Source organism: Dromiciops gliroides, chromosome 4 (genome assembly GCF_019393635.1).
Source record: "Dromiciops gliroides isolate mDroGli1 chromosome 4, mDroGli1.pri, whole genome shotgun sequence".
Classification (NCBI taxonomy): domain Eukaryota; kingdom Metazoa; phylum Chordata; class Mammalia; order Microbiotheria; family Microbiotheriidae; genus Dromiciops; species Dromiciops gliroides.
The window spans coordinates 292,792,899-292,812,290 of record NC_057864.1 but is presented as its reverse complement, the minus strand read 5'-3'; the positions used below and the strand labels follow the sequence as shown (position 1 = coordinate 292,812,290).

At 34.0% G+C, this 19,392-nt stretch overlaps 1 protein-coding gene across 1 annotated transcript in view; it reads right to left on the bottom strand.

Moving 5' to 3' along the window:
* LOC122752744 (regulating synaptic membrane exocytosis protein 1-like) overlaps nucleotides 1–19,392 on the bottom strand; it is a 357,197-nt gene that overhangs the window by 238,186 nt on the left and 99,619 nt on the right. Inside the window, 6 exon segments of the mRNA XM_043999633.1 lie at nucleotides 2,201–2,313; nucleotides 4,194–4,240; nucleotides 8,015–8,138; nucleotides 12,148–12,247; nucleotides 14,695–14,805; nucleotides 15,415–15,482. Of these exon segments, the coding sequence (XP_043855568.1) occupies nucleotides 2,201–2,313; nucleotides 4,194–4,240; nucleotides 8,015–8,138; nucleotides 12,148–12,247; nucleotides 14,695–14,805; nucleotides 15,415–15,482 (563 nt within the window).

Genomic DNA, 19,392 nt, shown 5'->3' with positions numbered 1-19,392 from the left:
AAGCCTGGAAAGGGGAGAGGACTCCCACATTTGGATGGAAGTTACTCCCATTTTATACTTTGTTTACACAAAGCCCACAGGAGATTGTTTGCAGCTAGACTTAGATAGGTGTTTGACAATGGGCTCTTCTCCTAGAGTACTAGTGGAAGGAAGAACAGGGTTCTACGTTATTAGGTTGGGAATATAGGGAGTCACAGGACTGTGGAATATTTTGCCTGAAGTAAACTGTTCACTTGTGGGGAATTTCCCTACATATCGAAACAGCTTTCTGAACACTTCTCTTCAAGAATATCTAAAGTTCTGCGAGGGATTGATTAAAGGAAAGAGAAAGAAGAGCTCCCAAATCTAGCACAGAGGAGCCTAAACTTGGATAAGTACAGGAATAGGTGACAATTGGCATCTGTTGCTCACTACCTGATTCACAGTCACAAATGTAGGCCAGACTGAGGATGGCACCAGAAACTAAAGATGACATTCCAGAGTAAGAAGCTGTCATAAGTCTTAAGTTCTGTAAGGAGCAAGTTCAGAGGAAGTAGCAGCTATATGGCTTGGATCCCCAAAGCAGAGTAGGGTCTCATTTCCAACTTTCAATCCAGTCTGAAACCTGCAGTGGAATAACTAGGGCAAGAATCCTAGACCAAAGGGAAATTGGCAGTTCTGTCCCTGTAAATGAATGTAGTTTTCCAGGCGGCAAATAGTAGTTGAATCTAGCAGTAGTCCAACAGAACTCTAGCCAGGGCAAGCCCACAGGTGTGTTCTAAAATTCAAAGCCAAGGTCAGGAACTTGTAGAACTCTGCCCAGAGAGACAGAACCTTGGATCAGACATTTGGGAGTACTGAAAGCTTGCAAGTCCTTATTCTGAGCTGTCTCTGAGATTCTGGAATAACGTCATAATAATCAATACACCAATAAAGCAGCCACAAGAACTTTAAAAACACAAGGTCAGTCTAAATATTCCCTTCAGAAGTAGATAGAAACTGGCCTGATATAAATTCTGAAGTGAAGAAGTAGGTTGGAAGAATGAGCAAACAAAAAAGAATCCCTCTATAAAACTTTCTATGATGATGAGGCTGCTCAAAACAAATCCAGAAGATGAAAATTACTCAAAAACATATACAAACAAGCAAGTACAAGTTAAACCAAACTATAGCTTGGCCAAAAGTTAAACAAAAATTCTTAGTAGAGATGAACCAAGCATTTTAAAAGGTAAAACTTTTTTATAAATTAAATTAGAATGCTAAAGGGAAAATTTGAAAAGAAGTCAGAGTTATAGAAGAGAGAATTAGATAGGGAATTAATAGTTTGGCCAACAAGATAAACTCAAAATTTTGTCTAAACCACAAAGTCCCTAAAAGTTAGAACAGTTGAAATAGTTCATGACTCCATGAGGCAAAAAGAAATAATAAAACCTCACTCTCATCTGAACTGATCAAAGTATATAACAATACACTCACAGTTTGAGTATAGAAAATAGTTCATTCAAAATGGAGACAGGAGAAGAAGGAAAAAAGGGAGAGGGAGGAATACAAGGGAATGTAAATTGGGGGGGAAGGGAGGGAGTTAGTCCTATGCAAGATAAACTCAAAGTATGTAAACAATATAGCAGTTTTTTTTTGAGTAGAAAAGGATTAAAAAACCAAAGAATTGCCCAATAATTTGGGACTAACTGAAATATATACATGGAAAACAATTTGGGGGAAATTATAAAGCGCATGGTTTCAGTGAAAACTAGAAATTGTTTGAACTGATATAGAAAAATTCACTAATTCACTAATTCATTCTCTCTCTCTCTCTCTCTCTCTCTCTCTCTCTCTCTCTCTCTCTCTCTCTCTCTCTCTCTCTCTTTCTCTCTCTTTATCTCAGACAAACAGCCTGGAGAGACTTAGAACTCTGATCAGTGCAATGACCAACCATGACTGAAAAGGACTTGTGGTGAAACATGTATCCCCCACCTAATAGACAAGTGAAGGGCTCAGAGTACAGATTGAGAAATATTCTTTGACATAACAATATGGGAATTCATTTTGCTTGATTATACATGTTTTTAAGGGGTTTTGTTTTCCTTTCTCAATTTAAGGGGAATTAGAGGGAGAAAAGGCAGATTTTGGGGTTAAATTAAAAAAGAAAACAAAAACAATTAAAAGTGATGAGAATGGTGAATTTTCTCCAATGTCATCAGCCAAAAAAAAAAATGCTTACAGAAAGTTGTCCTGGTAGGACCTGAGGGGCATCCTTTAGTGCTCCAGGACTAGTTGGAGAAATAACAGAAATAGAAGGTCTTTCCATCTTTTGAGATTCAAAAGAACTTGAACCTGAAATAAGAGGAAAAATTGCAAAGACAATTCTGATTAATTATGGCTAAATAAGGTTACAAGGAATAATACTTTTTCTCAAATACACAAGACATATATTATATACTATAATTTCCTTGACAAAGAAAAACCACCTCATATTATTGAGATTCATATTATGAAGTTGCCGATATATATATTTTTAAAATGGTTATTTGCCATTTCTAAGAGGGAGTCATATTTAAAATTCAAGAAATAGGTTCATCATTCACTTTGAATTATCAGACTCTAACTACATGTGCCATTCTGAATGTTTGCTTACATTAAACAGGACCTAGGGTAATGATAAGTGCAGGTGAGGGTGGTGGTGGATGCAATTAATGATGATGAGGGTGTTCATTCAATCACATTGGTAGAGTCACTAGCTTTATTTGTTACCTTCATTTTAAAAATGGAATAAATTTGATGGAAAAGATAATTCCTAATCAGCAACTGATCTTAGGTTTATTAATCTTTTCTTAGTTTTACTGAGTTTCTTAGTAGAGATACTACAAAATAAATCTCTAAAACCTGTGGGTCTAATCAGATGGTGTCTTTAGTGATTCACAGAAGAGAACAGAAGTAGCTTCTTAAAAATGAAGGAAGATTCTGGACTCTGTTATACACCTTTGTTTAATTATCAATCAAGGCTGTTTGGATACTGTTCAAAATCTCAAGTTAATCTTCATTTGGGTTTTGTTCATATTTTATTATATGGATTATGCCCCCGAATCAAGGGGAGTAGCTAATTAAAACCATTTCACCCCTACAGCTATTTAATACGGGGGCAGAGTGAGTTAGAAATGGTAAGGATAACAATTCATAAATTTATATGTTCTCACAATCTCACTGAACATAATACCACATTGCTTGATTTTACATACTTGTCAAGCCCACGCTCCACAGCTGAAATCCTTAAGAAACATGAAAGCTATTTAGTGGTATCTTTAATGATGGTATGGGTGGTGCTATATAGATTATTATTGCCAGCATGAGGCTCTGAATGGAATAGTACTCTTCTTATCAAGAAATAGAATAATTGGTAAATAGGTACCTCATTACAATCCTGTCCTTGGGTTCTATGCTGTGGAATTATCAAATGGATGAAAAATTTCTATAAGGGACATTTTCATTCATTCATTTTTTTCCTTTTGTTCATTCAGAAATACATTTATTTAATAAATACTTATTAATCATCTTCCATGTTCAAGGTATTTTGCCATGGATGATAGGATATCAGGAAGGATAGGAGATGAATTCCCATTTAAAATGAAATCCTTTTCACCAGTAGTCATTGAAATAATACAGCTAGACAGAGGATAATATGGTTTTCTGCCTTATATGGAAGAGTAACTTATAAGTCATGTAGCTTTAGGGTGCTCTAGTTGCCAGGATGCATTGATAGAGGGAGTTTTCTCACCTGGGACATTTTTATACCAGGGAAATGATAGCCCCTATTCCTATCACTATGGAAAAGTAATGCTCCAGTGCTAGACATCAAATCCTATGATGGTATCTTTTAGGAAAATACAATCATCATTGAAGTAATATGCCTATAACCATACACAGTAGGGAAAAAGGGGGGCATAAAGTGTAAATAAGTAGATAGATATTCATTTGGCCCAATGATAACCATGGCTTTCTGTACCCTATACACATTCTGTGTCTACACTGTTGCCGCCTTTAGTCATGACATATAGGCCTCTACTTGCCTATGTCCCAGTATCCTTGAAGAAACTATCCATTCTCTCTTGCTCAGTGATTAAGAGAATGGTAATAAATGAGTTCACAAGATATTACTTTAAAAATAGGAAGAACGATTTTAGACGAATGAATTAATCAAAAGAAATCTTCATACTCACTAGATTCTAATGGAGGATGGGAGCTCTCGGGAATCCTTGGAATGTCACTACAAAGAAACAGTATGTATTTTAAAAATCAGCCAGATTTAGTCCATGAACCTTTCTGAATGTCTCATAGTTACATTTGGTTTCAATGTGATGGCATAATCCTTTTGAGATTTAAAAAGGAGTGGCAATGGAATAGAGTTACTGTAAAGGCAGCTACTAATGTGCATGAATGTTACACACTACACAAAATTGCATTTCCCAAAGGAAGACCTCAAAGATAAAATAACAAAACTTTTTTTTTTTTACAATGACAACAATCACATTAATATTGTGGCTAAATTTGCCACAATATTTCTACTACCAAAACAGTAGGTTTTGGAAACAAGAAATGTTCAAGTACTGCTAATACTAATGTTTCACTCTAGGAAGGTAAATCAGAATGACACAAATTAAGAAACTCACTAGTAGGCTTTACAAACACATCTGAAAGAGTTTACTGAATGAAATTGATGGAAAATATCTTTAAAATAAAAAAATGCAGATGATATGGGCAAAGGTAAGCCTGAAAATGATGAGGTGCTTTGGAAATTAAAATCAAGCTTGCAACATAAAAAGCTAAAAAATTACACATATGCCTTATATAGAGAGATCTCTATATATGAAGTATACCTAAATATACTATTGTATGGCTATTTACTACATAATGAGAAAGTAGCATTCATTCCATGGGGAAATTCTACAAATCTCAATTATGATGGTATTCTTGAGAAACTAGTATTTGATATTTGTCATATTCTTAGTTTAAGTATAACCTACAGAAGCCCTGGACAAACTTGACCTAGGTACTTCACTGTATATAACTGTGACTTGTATATTGTTTTATAAAAGGATTACTATCAATTTAACAAAGGAAACTACGCTACAAGGAGAGGACAGAAGACCACATATTGACATGACAAATCAAATAGGTTGAAATTTGGATCTGGAAAGATAATCCTCAGTAGATAATTTAAGGAAAAAAAAAAACTAACCACTTACCTAGAGTCAATCTCAGCACAATGAATTCACAAGTAAGGAGTATGATGGACCAGCCCTCACATTCTGACTGACTGATGTGTTAAGATGGCAAAAATGGAAATTTTGATTCATTTTTTTTTTTAGTGAGGCAATTGGGGTTAAGTGACTTGCCCAGGGTCACACAGCTAGTAAGTGTTAAGTGTCTGAGGCCGGATTTGAACTCAGGTACTCCTGACTCCAGGGCCCGTGCTCCATCCACTGCGCCACCTAGCTGCCCCTTGATTCACTTTTAATGAAATGTATTTTCTTAAATCCTACCCTTGATGGAATGAAAATAATTATTTCTTCTACATGTTTTTAGAACTGCCTATAAGATAATTCTGTGGTTCAATCAAGATTTTAAATTTCATGAATCGCCAAACTTATCTCTATATCTTTTATTATATATCAGTTATATGGCCTATATTTAACAGCTAGGCCAAGATTGACTGATCATCTATGTTCTTGCTAATTCAAATGAGGTAGGGGTTAATTGAGACTTTGGAAAATTTGAATTTGAATGGCAGTGTTAAAGAATGGAATCTGGACTGCAGAATCCTATTATGAGCCTAGAATTTATTAAGGGGAGTGGGGCAGGGTCTCAAAATGCTTTGTTTTAACTTAGTATCACTTTTTAAAGTAGATTTTTCAAAAATAAAAACCCTAATGGTTGTTACTTCCCTAATACTTTCAGATATGTTTGTTGACATATGTGAGAGAAGACGTCTGAGAACTATTCTGTCATTCAGGTTTAATCAATTATCTCAGAACATTGCATCTATATGATAACATGGTAGATATTGCCAAGATATCGAATTTTCTATTATCAAACTATTCTGATAAGTTTAATGAAAGATATAGTTGGAATTATTCTCAGAGCCCTTCTTTAATCAGGATCTGATGACAATCTCTGAAGAAATAATTATCTGCTGCTCTAAGGCCATTTACAGTTTTGAATTGAACTACCATTAAACTATGAATAAATACCTTATTCTAACACTTGGGTACTTTCTTCTTTGGGTAGAAAATGAAGATACCTTTAAGAAGATATCCATTTCCATACTTTCTTTTAATTCTATATATTTTTTAACAGGGCTGATTTTTTTGGTGTGTTTATATTTCCTTTCCTATTTCTTTTATTATACTAGTTTTACATCATTATAATCTGCTTTAGTTGTCTTTTATGATTGTAAATAGCCAAGAATCAATAATACTTTAGATATATTCTTTCAGTAGCCCTGATCATCTGAATGCATTTGGCAATATTTTTGCCATATTAGTCCTTCATCTTTTATTTCTATATTTACAGCCCCACTTAAGGAATTACTTACCTCTTTCCCAGCCCCATATTTGCCTCAGCTCAAGAACACATGCAATATAAAACTAATATAAATTATATATTAATAATATGCTAGAAATCTGGAGAGATAGAAAGCATAATACTATTGCAAAATCCCTTATTTTTGTACTGTGTATAGTTATCATTTAAATTTTGGTTTGTAACCAGGACTTCATTTCACTTTTTAAAATTCCTAATTTTACTTAAAGAAAACTAGCAGAAGTATGCTATAGATATATTGATCATAGATTCAATTCTATGAAAACAATGATTCATAGTTTAATTCTTTGACAATTAGAATAATAATGTGTTTTACATGTCTGTTTTATAAATGCAAATATCCATGAAAAGGATAAGAATTTAACCTATGTTTGCACTTTTTCAACAAAATTGTGAGCTATAGCCCAACAATAACAAAGTAGGAAATGTAAAGAAAATGTTTTTCTCCATTAATGTGTTTAAATGTTAAGTGAACTGTAATAAACATCTTCAAAATGTCCTCTCAAAATGTAGATGGCCAAAAGGAATATTCACTCTAAACTCTGTACTCATACTTAGCTATAGCAAAAATATAAAAGGTGGGGCCAATATAGTATTTATGTACTTCTTTGGGAAATATTTCATATTAATAGAGAATACAAATAGGCTATATTTCAGAACAAGGCTAAATATGCCAAAATGTGGATGCTCAAAATTAAATTATTTCATTTTTTCTGAGTAGAATGTAAGCTCCTTGAGGGCATGAACTGTTTTTATTTTTGTCTTTGTGTTCTTGGCACCTAATATAGTGCCTGGCCCATAGTAGGCACTCAAAAGGCTTGTTAAATTGCTAAATTTAATTGAATTACATGCTTCCTTTTTATAAAGAGTTAACACTTAAAATATTGAAAATTTTAAAATAAAGGTTTTTTTTACAAGATCATCTACCTTTAAATGAAATCTATACTCAATCCACATATAAAAAATAGAACAAAGCACTTTTTTCTTATAGCTATATAAACTAAAGAGGTAAAAGCTATTACATTAATAGTTTTGTCATAGCATGAGGCTAGAATTGCAAAATTTCAATTTCCATATTAAGAAGAATTGATGGATGCCCCCTTTCTCTAGTAATACAAATCACAAAATTTTGAATTACTAGAAATCAATAGTGTGCCTTCATTTGGAAATGGATTTCATTCTTATTTCATAAATAAAAACTTAATCATACTCTGTGACATTTAGCCTTATCAGTACTTAAATCCTCTAAAATGTAATGAAAATTCAGTATACAGATCTAAAGAGTTGTGTGTTTTTTTAATCCAGTATATGTGCCCATATTTGAAGAAAATGCCATCCACATAACAGGTATTATATGAATGTATAAACTTCCTTTTAAAACCCTGTTAATACATGTAATTTACTAAACTTAAGAAGCAAGTTTTTTTTTTAGCCTTACCCAATAGGCCTTGAAACAATAATTTCAACTTGAGGTTCTGATTTTGATTCTAAAATAATGTTGTAAACTTCTTCATTTGTAGCTCCAGGCAGGGGTTTACCATTCCATTCTAGAACTTCATCCCCTTGAATTTAAAAAAAAGGGCATTTTTTTACCTTGTGATTTTTTCTTTTCTTTTTTTCTTTTCTGTCTTTTAAAATGTTTTAAACAAAGAATGCAAAACATATACAAATATATTTTAGTTATCTAAGCTCCTCTAACCAAAAGCAAAGTCTCATACCGTGGAAACTGGTTAAACTGAATTTTCAAGTCTCTAAAAACTTTATTAATGTATTTTGCAGTCTCCTGCAGACAATATGGTACATGATGTACTTGATATATATTTTAGATGAATCAGCAATAATTAAAACAACTGCCTTGTGTTATGGGATGGAATTAGCACATTCCAGCTAAAAGGGGTCTATTAGGCAGCAAGCATCACAACCTCTGGGAGAGGGTACAATTACTGCTAGGCTTTTACACGCAAATCCTAGTTTTTTTTACAACAATAACGAGTAATATTGGTAAGTGTAAATTTTCTGGTCCTAAGATGCTACATAGTCTTCGCCAGATGCACAAAAGAATAAAGATGAGTGAAAGGATTTCAAGGCCACAAACATAGTTTAACCTAGGTAGCTATGGTAAGATAACGAAGCAAGCGGATGTAAAACTGTTGCATGAGGGCTAACCCATTTCCAGATGTTAAAAGACTATAATTCTATACATAACTGTTACAATTAAATTACAAAAATTAAATGCTTCATAAAAGGAATTCTGAAGTAAAATCAATATAAATCAACAAAGACTGGGAAATATTTCTATTAAGAATAAACTAAGGAGTTCTCAAACCTGAAATACAATTTTGAAAGTTTTATTTAACATACTCTTTTGTGTGTGTGTGTGAGGCAATTGGGGTTAAGTGACTTGCCCAGGGTCGGTCATGCAGCTAGTAAGTGTTAAGTGTCTGAGGCTGGATTTGAACTCAGGTCCTCCTGAATCCAGGGCCGGTGCTCTATCCACAGTACCACCTAGCTGCCCCTTTAATATACTCTTAAGAATTAATGCATTTTTTCCTAAATAAAAAGTGCAAGTAAATTAGGAGGCACTTAAAAGTACATTTTTAAATGAGTCAATATAATCTTTCATTTAAAAATTCTTGATTAAAAACATATTTTATATATTTTTTAACTTAAATGAGCTCTTTCACCAAGGTGATATGCATCAACACTGACTTTTCTAAAACTAAGTGATGGCAATTTGGGTTCACTAATTCATCATTGTGCTTTCTACACCTAATAGAAATCAGATGTCATTTAACTTCTAAAAGGACAATGATGTTCTTACAATATGTGGAACTCAAAGAGAAATTTAAAAAGCATTATTCTCTTTCTGTTTGGTGAAACCATTTCTTTGTTTTTGTTTTGTTTTGTTTTGCTTGTGTTTGTTTGTGGAGCAACAAGGGTTAAGGGACTTGCCCAGGGTCACACAGCTAGTAAGTGTTAAGTGTCAGAGGCCGGATTTGAACTCAGGTCCTCCTGAATCCAGGGCCAGTGCTTTATCCATTATGCCACCTAGCTGCCCCTGAAACCATTTCTTTTTTAGTTGTATTAATGAAGAAATTGTAGCATCTGAGTAACTGCATATGATAATTCTTCAAATTGTCCCTTATGTGTGCCCTTTTTTTTTTGTCTTTTTTTTGGGGGGGTAGTGGGGCAATGAGGGTTAAGTGACTTGCCCAGTGTCACACAGCTAGTGTCGAGTGTCTAAGGCCGATTTGAACTCAGGTCCTCCTGTATCCAGGGCCAGTGCTTTATCCACTGCACCACCTAGCTACCCTATGTGTGCCCTTTGTTGAGAGTAGCTCATGTATAAAAGTATAGTCAGGGATTGATTAGTAATATAACAAAATAAATCTTCTCTTTACAAAAGGCTAATTGAAAATTGCCTTTAAGTACCAATCTCCCCTAGTGAATTTCATTGCTCATTGCATTAAATATTTAATTGGGAAACAGAAATTAGTGAAAGGGTAGAAGCAACTAAATGATCTTAGATTACTGTGAATAAAAAAGGTAAGGTAAAACATAGTTGAGATAAAACATTATTGAAATGGAAAGCATTTTTAAATGTACTGTGTTTACATACATCTTTCAACCACTTTGGAAATTATTAGGTAAAGGACTGGCCTTGGAGCCAGGAAGACCTGGGATAAGTCCTGCCTCTCAAACAGATACTAAGTGTCTGACCTTGGGTAAATCATGGAACCTCTCATTTAGGCAAATCTTTAAGACTCTAAATTGTTAGAAAACTTGCAAACCTGCATTGGTAGATGGAGTTTCCTCCTCTGGGAGTTCCATCTAGCAATAAAATTGCAATTCCCTTTCCTCCTATCACACACCTCAGTTTAAAAAGAGGACTATAGCTAAACTGTTTATGCATATTAACAGTAGCTTCTACCATTTTAGATTTTCTTTCTGACAAATTGCTGTCAAGTTGTTAATGAAATCTAAAGAAACTCAGAGGAGCTCATATTGAAAGGAAACCTGCTAGATTCCTCCCACAAAGGGAAGGATCCCTTCCCAATGCTGAGGGGAAAATCACTGCTTGGTTGATCTGTTCTGCAAATTAAGGTTTTTGCCATTGGGTTTTCTTAGACAGGGCACAGCTGTATGTCAGGCTCTATCCGTTTTGAGGCTGGTATTCCACTCACTAAACTAGCACATGCTCAGCTTGTGGCCCACATATGGGTATTCAAAAATTGATTATCTTCCTTATGCTGCATGTTGCATCATAATTGGTCTCTGAAAAAAGCTGGCATGGAGTCCCAGCACTTCTTCACAAATTAAACAGCAGATGGAGTAAAACCTCTGATTCTCAGCCTCTTCCTCTGTAATTACTGTGCAACATTTATCCTTCAAAGAAGTTTTAGAATCATAGATCTGGAGCTGGAAGGAACCTCAGAATTCATCTAGTCCAATTCTCCTCATTTACAAATGAGGAAACTGAGGCATGGGGAAGTTAAGAGATTTCATCTTTGGTTATATTAGTAAACCATATTAGACCAGTCTTTAAAGACAGCATTCTAGAATATTTTCTAAGGGAACTTGATTGTGAATTTAGAACAAATCAATGCTCTCTTATTTCATGATGTGACTATTGCCTTCATTGTCCCCTAAATTCCCTGTCCTGACCAAATGAACCTGAAAACTTTTAATGCAGGAGAATACAGAAGGAAACACACTGTCAAAAAAGATATGTGTTACTCTTGTATCAGCTAACAAAAAATAAAGAAAAGAAAGGAAAACACCAGTGTGTCAAAAGTAGAGGAAAATTATATTTGGGTTTTAGTCAACATAGATCATCTTTGCATTTCCCAGTTTACTTTATTGTGTCATGAGTAAGGGCCAAGGTCATGGAAGCAACATTAAACATGGCCATACATTCCAAACCCCTGAATTTATTGCAGCCACGTAAGCATCAAATTGATCACAATATACATACTCAATTGTGAAAGCTGTAAAAATACAAAGGATAAATTATATTCGATGCTCTTTAGAAGGTATGTTTACTAGCAAGTTCATATATGTACTATTGTTACATGCACAATTATTTTTCACAACATAAACAGCTCCTTGGAGTAGAAGAGATGGGGATCACTGCTTTCATAGTTATCTTAGTTAAAGAATGGGCTCTGAGGAAAATGATTAAGAAGTGAATACATTTTCACATACTTGAATCATTTTAAGACTAGATCGAAGCATGCACCAAGGTTATGAAGTCGGCAACCACAATTCGGTCCATTCATATCAATGATACTTCATAAAAGGAAAATTATTCTTTCCCACTGGATAGCTATTGGTCCATAATAACTAGGGCGTTGCATACCCTAGAGTATATTTCTGTACCACTGCCACTGGCAGGTACTAACATACATAAATTGTCCGCTGATTCACTGAAAAAAAGTTATGTTTAATCTTTCTTCTAAATGATTTGTTCAACATTCAAAGCATTCACAACAATGAAGTAACAAAAGGAATATGTTATATTAGGTATATTTTAAAATATGTACAAAAATATATGAAAAAGTATCTCTTTACCTGCTCTTAGATGTCCTACTACATCTGCTAGGCTACCCTTCTTTACTTTGGTGATGAAGGCACCAAGACGTCCTAAATCAGTCATTTTTCCTCCAACAACCTAGATAATCACAAATTTATAAGGTTCCAATTCTAATACTGTAGCAACAGGTTTATCAGTTAAACTATATTCTATACTAATTTATAACTCATAGGAAATTATTTTTTATCCTTTAGAAGCTTAAATGATAGAAAATTATTTTATTGTTATCTGATTTTTCAAATCCAAAAAATATTACTTAAATTAAAAACAACAATAAAACAGTAAGAATTTGGTATTTATTTTCCCAATGAAAAAAAAATCACCTTATGACAAAAATTAGCTCTTTTTATTTGCTTCCTCCATATTCCTAAGTGAAGCAAATAATTTGTATTCTGGAAAATCAAGACCCAGGTCTTTTAAGTTAGTCGAATAGTAATCACTTAATTTACTTATTTCTGAGTCTGGTGCATTTCTTCTAAGTCCATTCTTATAGTATCAATTACTAATTGTATGTGCTGATTTTTTTATCCAGAACTTTGATTTCTGAAGTGTGGAGAACTCCTAATGAGGAAACCCCCTCCACAAATTCTGATTGACAACTCTCCTATAAAATACAATTTTGAGAGAATATAAATCTGCATGTGGGGCACTGAGAAATTAAATGACTTGCCTAGGTCACTAAGCCAGGTCTTTCTGATAAAAAGGCCTGCCCTCAATGCACCTCTATGCATTACCTCATACTAGGTGCTTAGTAAATTGAAATGAAACAGTTTTTGAAAACTACCTAAGACAGCAATAGTGGGATGGATTGGCATGATTCTAGACTAGAGTCAGGTATGCAAGGGTCCAAGCCACACTTCTGACACATACTAGTTGCGTGACTATGGGCAAGACATTTAATGTCTCAATTCCTTGGGCAACTCTTTAAGATCATAAATGTGGTTTTCTTATCATCATGCAGATAAAAACAGGACTCAAAGTCACATATTTCTTATTCTAGGGATGTTTTCTATCCACTAAACCTGCTAATAATTCTTATAATTACCAGAACCATTAACTAAAATCCAGCTTTGCTCTGTCATAGTGGTACTACTTTACCTCATTTCACAACTTTCCCCCTCCTCATAATTACTCATGGATTCTTTTCTGGAGTTACACACAGACACCCAGACACACACACACACACACACACCTCCCCCAAATATCCTAATGGGAAATTTTCATTATCTAGAATAGCTGGACACTGGACCTCAACCAACTTTACCTGCCATCTCTTAAAAGGTGAAATAACTGAGGGTATGACAGACCTCACCTCTGTCCTGACCACAACCAAGGGAGGAAGACTGAATTCCGAGTGCTTAAATGCCCTGAAAGTGAAGTCTAGGTGGAATCCCTAGTTGATCCTTTCTTATATACTCCAACAGCAGTCTCTTTCCCACACTTCTCCCTTCTGCTCCCATGGGGCTTTGTGTCTAGTAGAAATCTCTTTCTCCCTGGATCTTTCTCCGGGCCTCCTCTTCCCTCCCCTCCAATCTTGGGATGAGAATGTGTGGTTAGAACTCTGATCATTACATAGCTTACCCTAATTTTTCACTGTTTCACTATAATACTACCAACTGCTTAATATATCCCCTTAGAAATTATATCACCACATGACAACAAATTTGTTTAAATTCCAATATGCTTTTCCCCAAATATAAGTATTTCATATTCCAAATTTGGGAACAGAAAGGAAGTTCTCAAGGATCTATGCAGAAAGCTTTTTCTCAGGAAAATGACCTATTTAAATACCAGATTTGCAGGCAGTTCTAACTATTGCAATCCTCCCAGCTCCCAGCAAATAATGCTAATGGCAAATATAATAATATCATAAGAGCAAACAATTTATTAGTGTTCATTTTTTAGGAATGACAAAGAACATACTTGTAAGAATATTGATTTGCAAGACATGAATCTGATTACTTGCAAGAATATAGGGTTTTTAAATTGCATTTGATGAGATATCCTCATATATGATTTGTCCTAAAGACACTGGTCATTACTACTACCACAATTTTAGTCATTCTACAACTGAAATTATTGAAAATTATCCTTCACACCTGCTCCCTCAGCCAGTATAACTTTATGCTTTTCCCCCAGCTGTGACAGAATAGCTGCTAGTTGGAGGGTAAACAGTAACTCTCTGTGTGATATTTTCATGTAACCTGGAAAAATTTATTAAAACTGGAAAGTGCACAATATCCCCTTCCTCCATCATTGCATTATTCACTATTTTTTGTCAAGATGCATTCTTTTTTCCTTCAGTTTATTACATTTTCTCAATGCATTTATGTGCCAAAACTTCCTAGAAGTTTTGATATGTGAAATATAATGGACATAAGTTTTCATCATAGAAAACATAATTTGGAAAGATCAAAATAAAGGAACTTGGTTTTTATTTTTTTAATTATTGCCAGAGATATTGGATAACCTAATTTGTAATATAACCCAGTATTTCCTTTTGAATTCATTTATAAGATACTTACTTTTAGTCCTAATAGTGCACCCGATTCTTTGGGCATGGTTGTTCTTTTGTTAAGAATAACACGTCCAATTAATCGGTCACCCTCTTTAGATGGTTGCCACGTTACAGGATGCTATTGAAAGTAGGAATAAAAGAAAAAAATGGATATATTGATGGATTCTTCACACATGGAGAGAATTAATATCATATATAGCACAGTGTAATTATGACCACCTCAGTTCAAAAGTAGTCTAGTAGAAAATCATTATATTAGTAGGGCTTGCCTTTAGGTTTATTAAAATTTGATATGATTTACATATTGTTTGAACTAGACATTTATCAAACTCAATATAATTAATGACATCATTAACAGAATGACATCTTTGAAAGGAAATTAATCTAAATGTTTAAAATCTATCCTTCCATTTGTTCAAAAAGCATTGATTATACAATATTTTGGTTTATATAGTTTATGCAACTAATGGATTACATGACTAGAGCTAACTACTTTAGAGACATCTTTTACATTAAAATTTTGGAATAGAGAATTTTGTGATAATGGTGTTATTTAAAACCATATGCTGAGCTTTTTTAAATTAAAAAAATAAATTTTCCTAATAAGCTAAGTTTTACAATGAGCCAGAACAATAGCGATATCTATGATATATTAATCAGACCAAAGGAAATGATTATCCAGAAATATAATTGAGCCCTAAGAGGTCCGTTTCATTTTGTTGCTTACCGAACTTATAGGAGATGTCTCCCTACTGGGCCACGTGGTAGGATCCAGCCAGTAATAATCCAAGTCACCTAGAGAACATAAAGACATGGAGACTTTCTCAAAATGCATCACTATATGTTATTCTTCAAGGTTAATTATTATAACCACCTTCATTTTATCATCTTCCCTGAATTATAAAACTACAGTTATCCTGGGAACATCAAGATTTAGAAGATACAATGTATAAAGTAATATAGAAATTTGAGGAAAATAAATGGATAGAGACTGCTCCTAAGAATGGATTCACTCATTTGAGCTTTGCTTCAGGGTTGTGGAATTGCCTCTATTCTATTAATTGAAATTACTGTGATGAATATTGAAACCTGAATTCCCTCTCTATACTTATATCACCTGTGCCATCACTATCATTTTTCATAGTTGTCCTCTCATTTCCAAATGCAATTGTTTCACATCATACTGATTTCTGGGAGGTAGCCATGATCCACCAATCAAAATAAAATCTAAGTTATTTTTGTTTTTAAAACAACACCCATGCCAATAGTAGCACCATGGGATTTATTGAGATCAATATATAAAGAAAAAGAAGAACTTTGAGATATTTAATCATCAAAAGAACAATGTTGAAAGAATATATGTACAAGGCTTTAGTGTGTTTTTTATTTGTTTTTCAAAGAAAAAAATGAAGTTAGGGATAAGGTATGAACAAAAGAAAAAACTTGATAGGATAAAGATAATTTTAAAGATAAAATTTTGACTCCATTTCAAAGGGAAGAAGATCACAAAAATTTAGGAACCTTTTTTCAAGATCCCAAAAAGATATATTAAGGCTATTTGTAGAAAGTGGGTCCACTCTAGAAATAAAGGCAGAAAGGAGCACATTAAATAATATTAGGAGGGTACTGTGTATTATGGAAATTAAGAATTAGGTTTGTTCAATGAGGAGAATAGAGGTTCGCACTGAAAGTGTGAGGTAGGCCAGTCAGTAAAGTGATGTGTGATTAAATATTGGAAAGTATATAAATGAAATCATAAAAAAAGAACTTGGGGAAGGATTGTTATATCAAAGGTAGGAAATTATTTAAGAAGAAAGAATTACAACAGCGTACAAAAAGATGCACATTAAGAATCTGTAGCATCCATAGTTCTAATTTCAGCACAGATATATCTACCAAATTTTTACCTTAAACCATATGATATTTTTAGAAGGGAAAAAAAAAGAATTTTGTCAGTTGCATGGTAATTCTAATAAATATTCACTGGTTTTTGTGTACTATAATATTTTAATACTATAAATAGGTTACTGCCAAGCAATAAATTGACATAGAAAATATTCTGTAAGGTCATTATGTATTCAGCCCCCATCCTTTGTCACATATATCTAGTATTCATAAAAATTCAAATTCTGTGCCATGCTTGTTCCCAAGAACTGTAATTAAAAAAAATCTCCTGTAATACCATAGCAGGAAATGAATATAATTTATAAGGAAGGTGTGATATGAAGATTAATTAAGCTTTTTAAATCAATTTTTAAAATATCTTCTAATTTTTTTCTACTTAAAAAATGCTGAATCCCCCCATATGTTCAATATTGGGACACCTACAGCATTTAAAAGTGCCATAGTTATACTTAACACTAACAATTTTTAGACATATTTTATCTATAAATCAAATTTTATCATAGCCATTTTCATGATTTTATATAAAATTACATATACTCTATACATATGCCATACAACCCACTAAAATTTGATTTCTCTTGATTTTTCTTTAAAACAATGTGATCAAATTAAGTTCTCCTGTGTAAAATTCATTAATCAAGAAAGTATATACATTTGTATTTAGATAAATTACACACACACACACACACACACATATATAGAAACTTCATGAGAAGCTAGAAACTTTATGAGAGAAATGAAATGACTTCAGAAGAATTGAATCAACCATTTAGAACCCAAAAGGATCTTAGTGGTCACTGAATCCAAATTCCTCATTTTATAAATGAAGAAATGAGACCCAGAGAGTGAATTGCTTGAGGTGATACAGCTCTTTGTACTACTATTACTAATGATAATAGCCAACATTTTCATAGCACCTACTATGTCCTAGGCACAAGTGCTTTACAGTTATTATTTTATCTGATCCTCATGACAAGCCTGTGAGGTGGGTGCTATTATTATTCTCCTTTCACAGATGAGGAAACTGAGGCAGATAGAGGTGAAGTGATTTACCTGGGGTAACACTGATACTAAGTGTCTGAGGATGGATTTGAACTCATGTCTTCCTGAATTCCAGGCCTAGTGCTTGATCTACTGGACCATGAGTTGCCTACCAAGTTTTGCCTATTTTGTTCATCCCCACCAGACAAGACAACCTCTAAAATGTCTCAAGAATATAAACATTGATACCATTCATATAGAACACCCAAGAAAAATGATACAGGATTCCTCAGTAAATTATTTTAATATTTAAGAATTGCTCTCTGGGAAAACTCCTTTAGATCATGCCTGAATATTTCATTAGGTAGGTGATGCAGTGATAAAGCAGTGGGTTTGGAATCAGGAGAACTGCTCTTCATGAGTTCAGATGTGGCCTCAAACACTTACTAGCTGTGTGACCCTAGGCGAGTCCCTTATCCCTGTTTGTCTTAGTTCCTCATCTACAAAATCTGGAGAAGGATATGAAAACTATTCCAGTATCTTTGCTAAAAAAACCTCAAAGTGGGGCCACAAAGAGTCAGACATGAGTGAAATGACAAAAACCATGAGTATGGCACCTAATCTTAACATTTGTAAATATTTATATCTTGATTGCCTAAATTAATGCTGAACTAGAAGGAATGGAATAAGCATTTATATAGCACCTATGATTTGCCAGGCACTGGGTTAAACGCTTTACACTTGTTTCATTTGACCCCTTCATTCTTCTTACACCTTACTCTGATCTATGATCTAACCTCCAGCTCTATAATCCATTGATGCTGGTCTCTTTGTTTCTCCTCCCATGAGACATTTTATCTCCCACATCTTTACGTTTTCATCAGCTGGGCCTCATGCCTGGTATTCCCTCCCTCCTCATCTCCACCACCTGATTTACCCAGCTAAAATCACCTTTCTTAATCCTTCTTAAATTGGTGTCTCCTCCCTGAGATTATCTCTAATTTATTTTGCATATATCTTGATTTTTATAGAGCTGTTTTCATGTCAACTCCCCTAATAGAATGTGAGCTCCTTGAGAATAGGGATTTTTTTTGCCTTTGCATTTCCAGTGCTTAGCAAGCACCAGGAATATAGTAGGTACTTGATTAATGTCTTTACAATTTTGCCTCACCTCACTAACCATACTAATAATCACATCTACTATTATGACACTTGTAATACATTTCCTACAAACTAAGTAGCTTTAAAAGCTATTTACTTTAGCTGCAGGGTTAGTTAGATTGCTCAGTGGATGAAATGCTGGGCCTGGAATCAGAACCTGAGTATGAATCCAGCCTTAGGCATTAGTTGTGTGACCCTGGGAAACTCATTGAACTTCTGTTTGCCTAGGAGGCAGCTAGGTGGCTCAGTGGATAGAGTGCTGGTCCTGGAGTCAAAAAGACCTGGGCTGAAATGTGATCCTGGGCAAGTCACTTAACTTCTGTTTTCCTTATCACTACAGTATCTTTGCCAAGAAAACCCACAGACAGTATGGTCCATAGTGTCACACAAAGTCATACACAACTGAAAACCAAATAATTGCTTTAAATTGCTAAACTGATACTTTTGTAGGTAGCTACTAAAACTGACAAACCTCAAAATATACATTTGATATTACCATACAGAAGAGTTACTATAATGTAGCTCTTTTTACATCCTATTCAGAACTTCTCATAGCAGTTTCTGGTGGATACTTCCAGAGCCATCAATTACATTATGAAAGTTACTTAATAAGTTTATATAAAGAAGTGATTAGACCTTAGATATCTGAATCTAAATA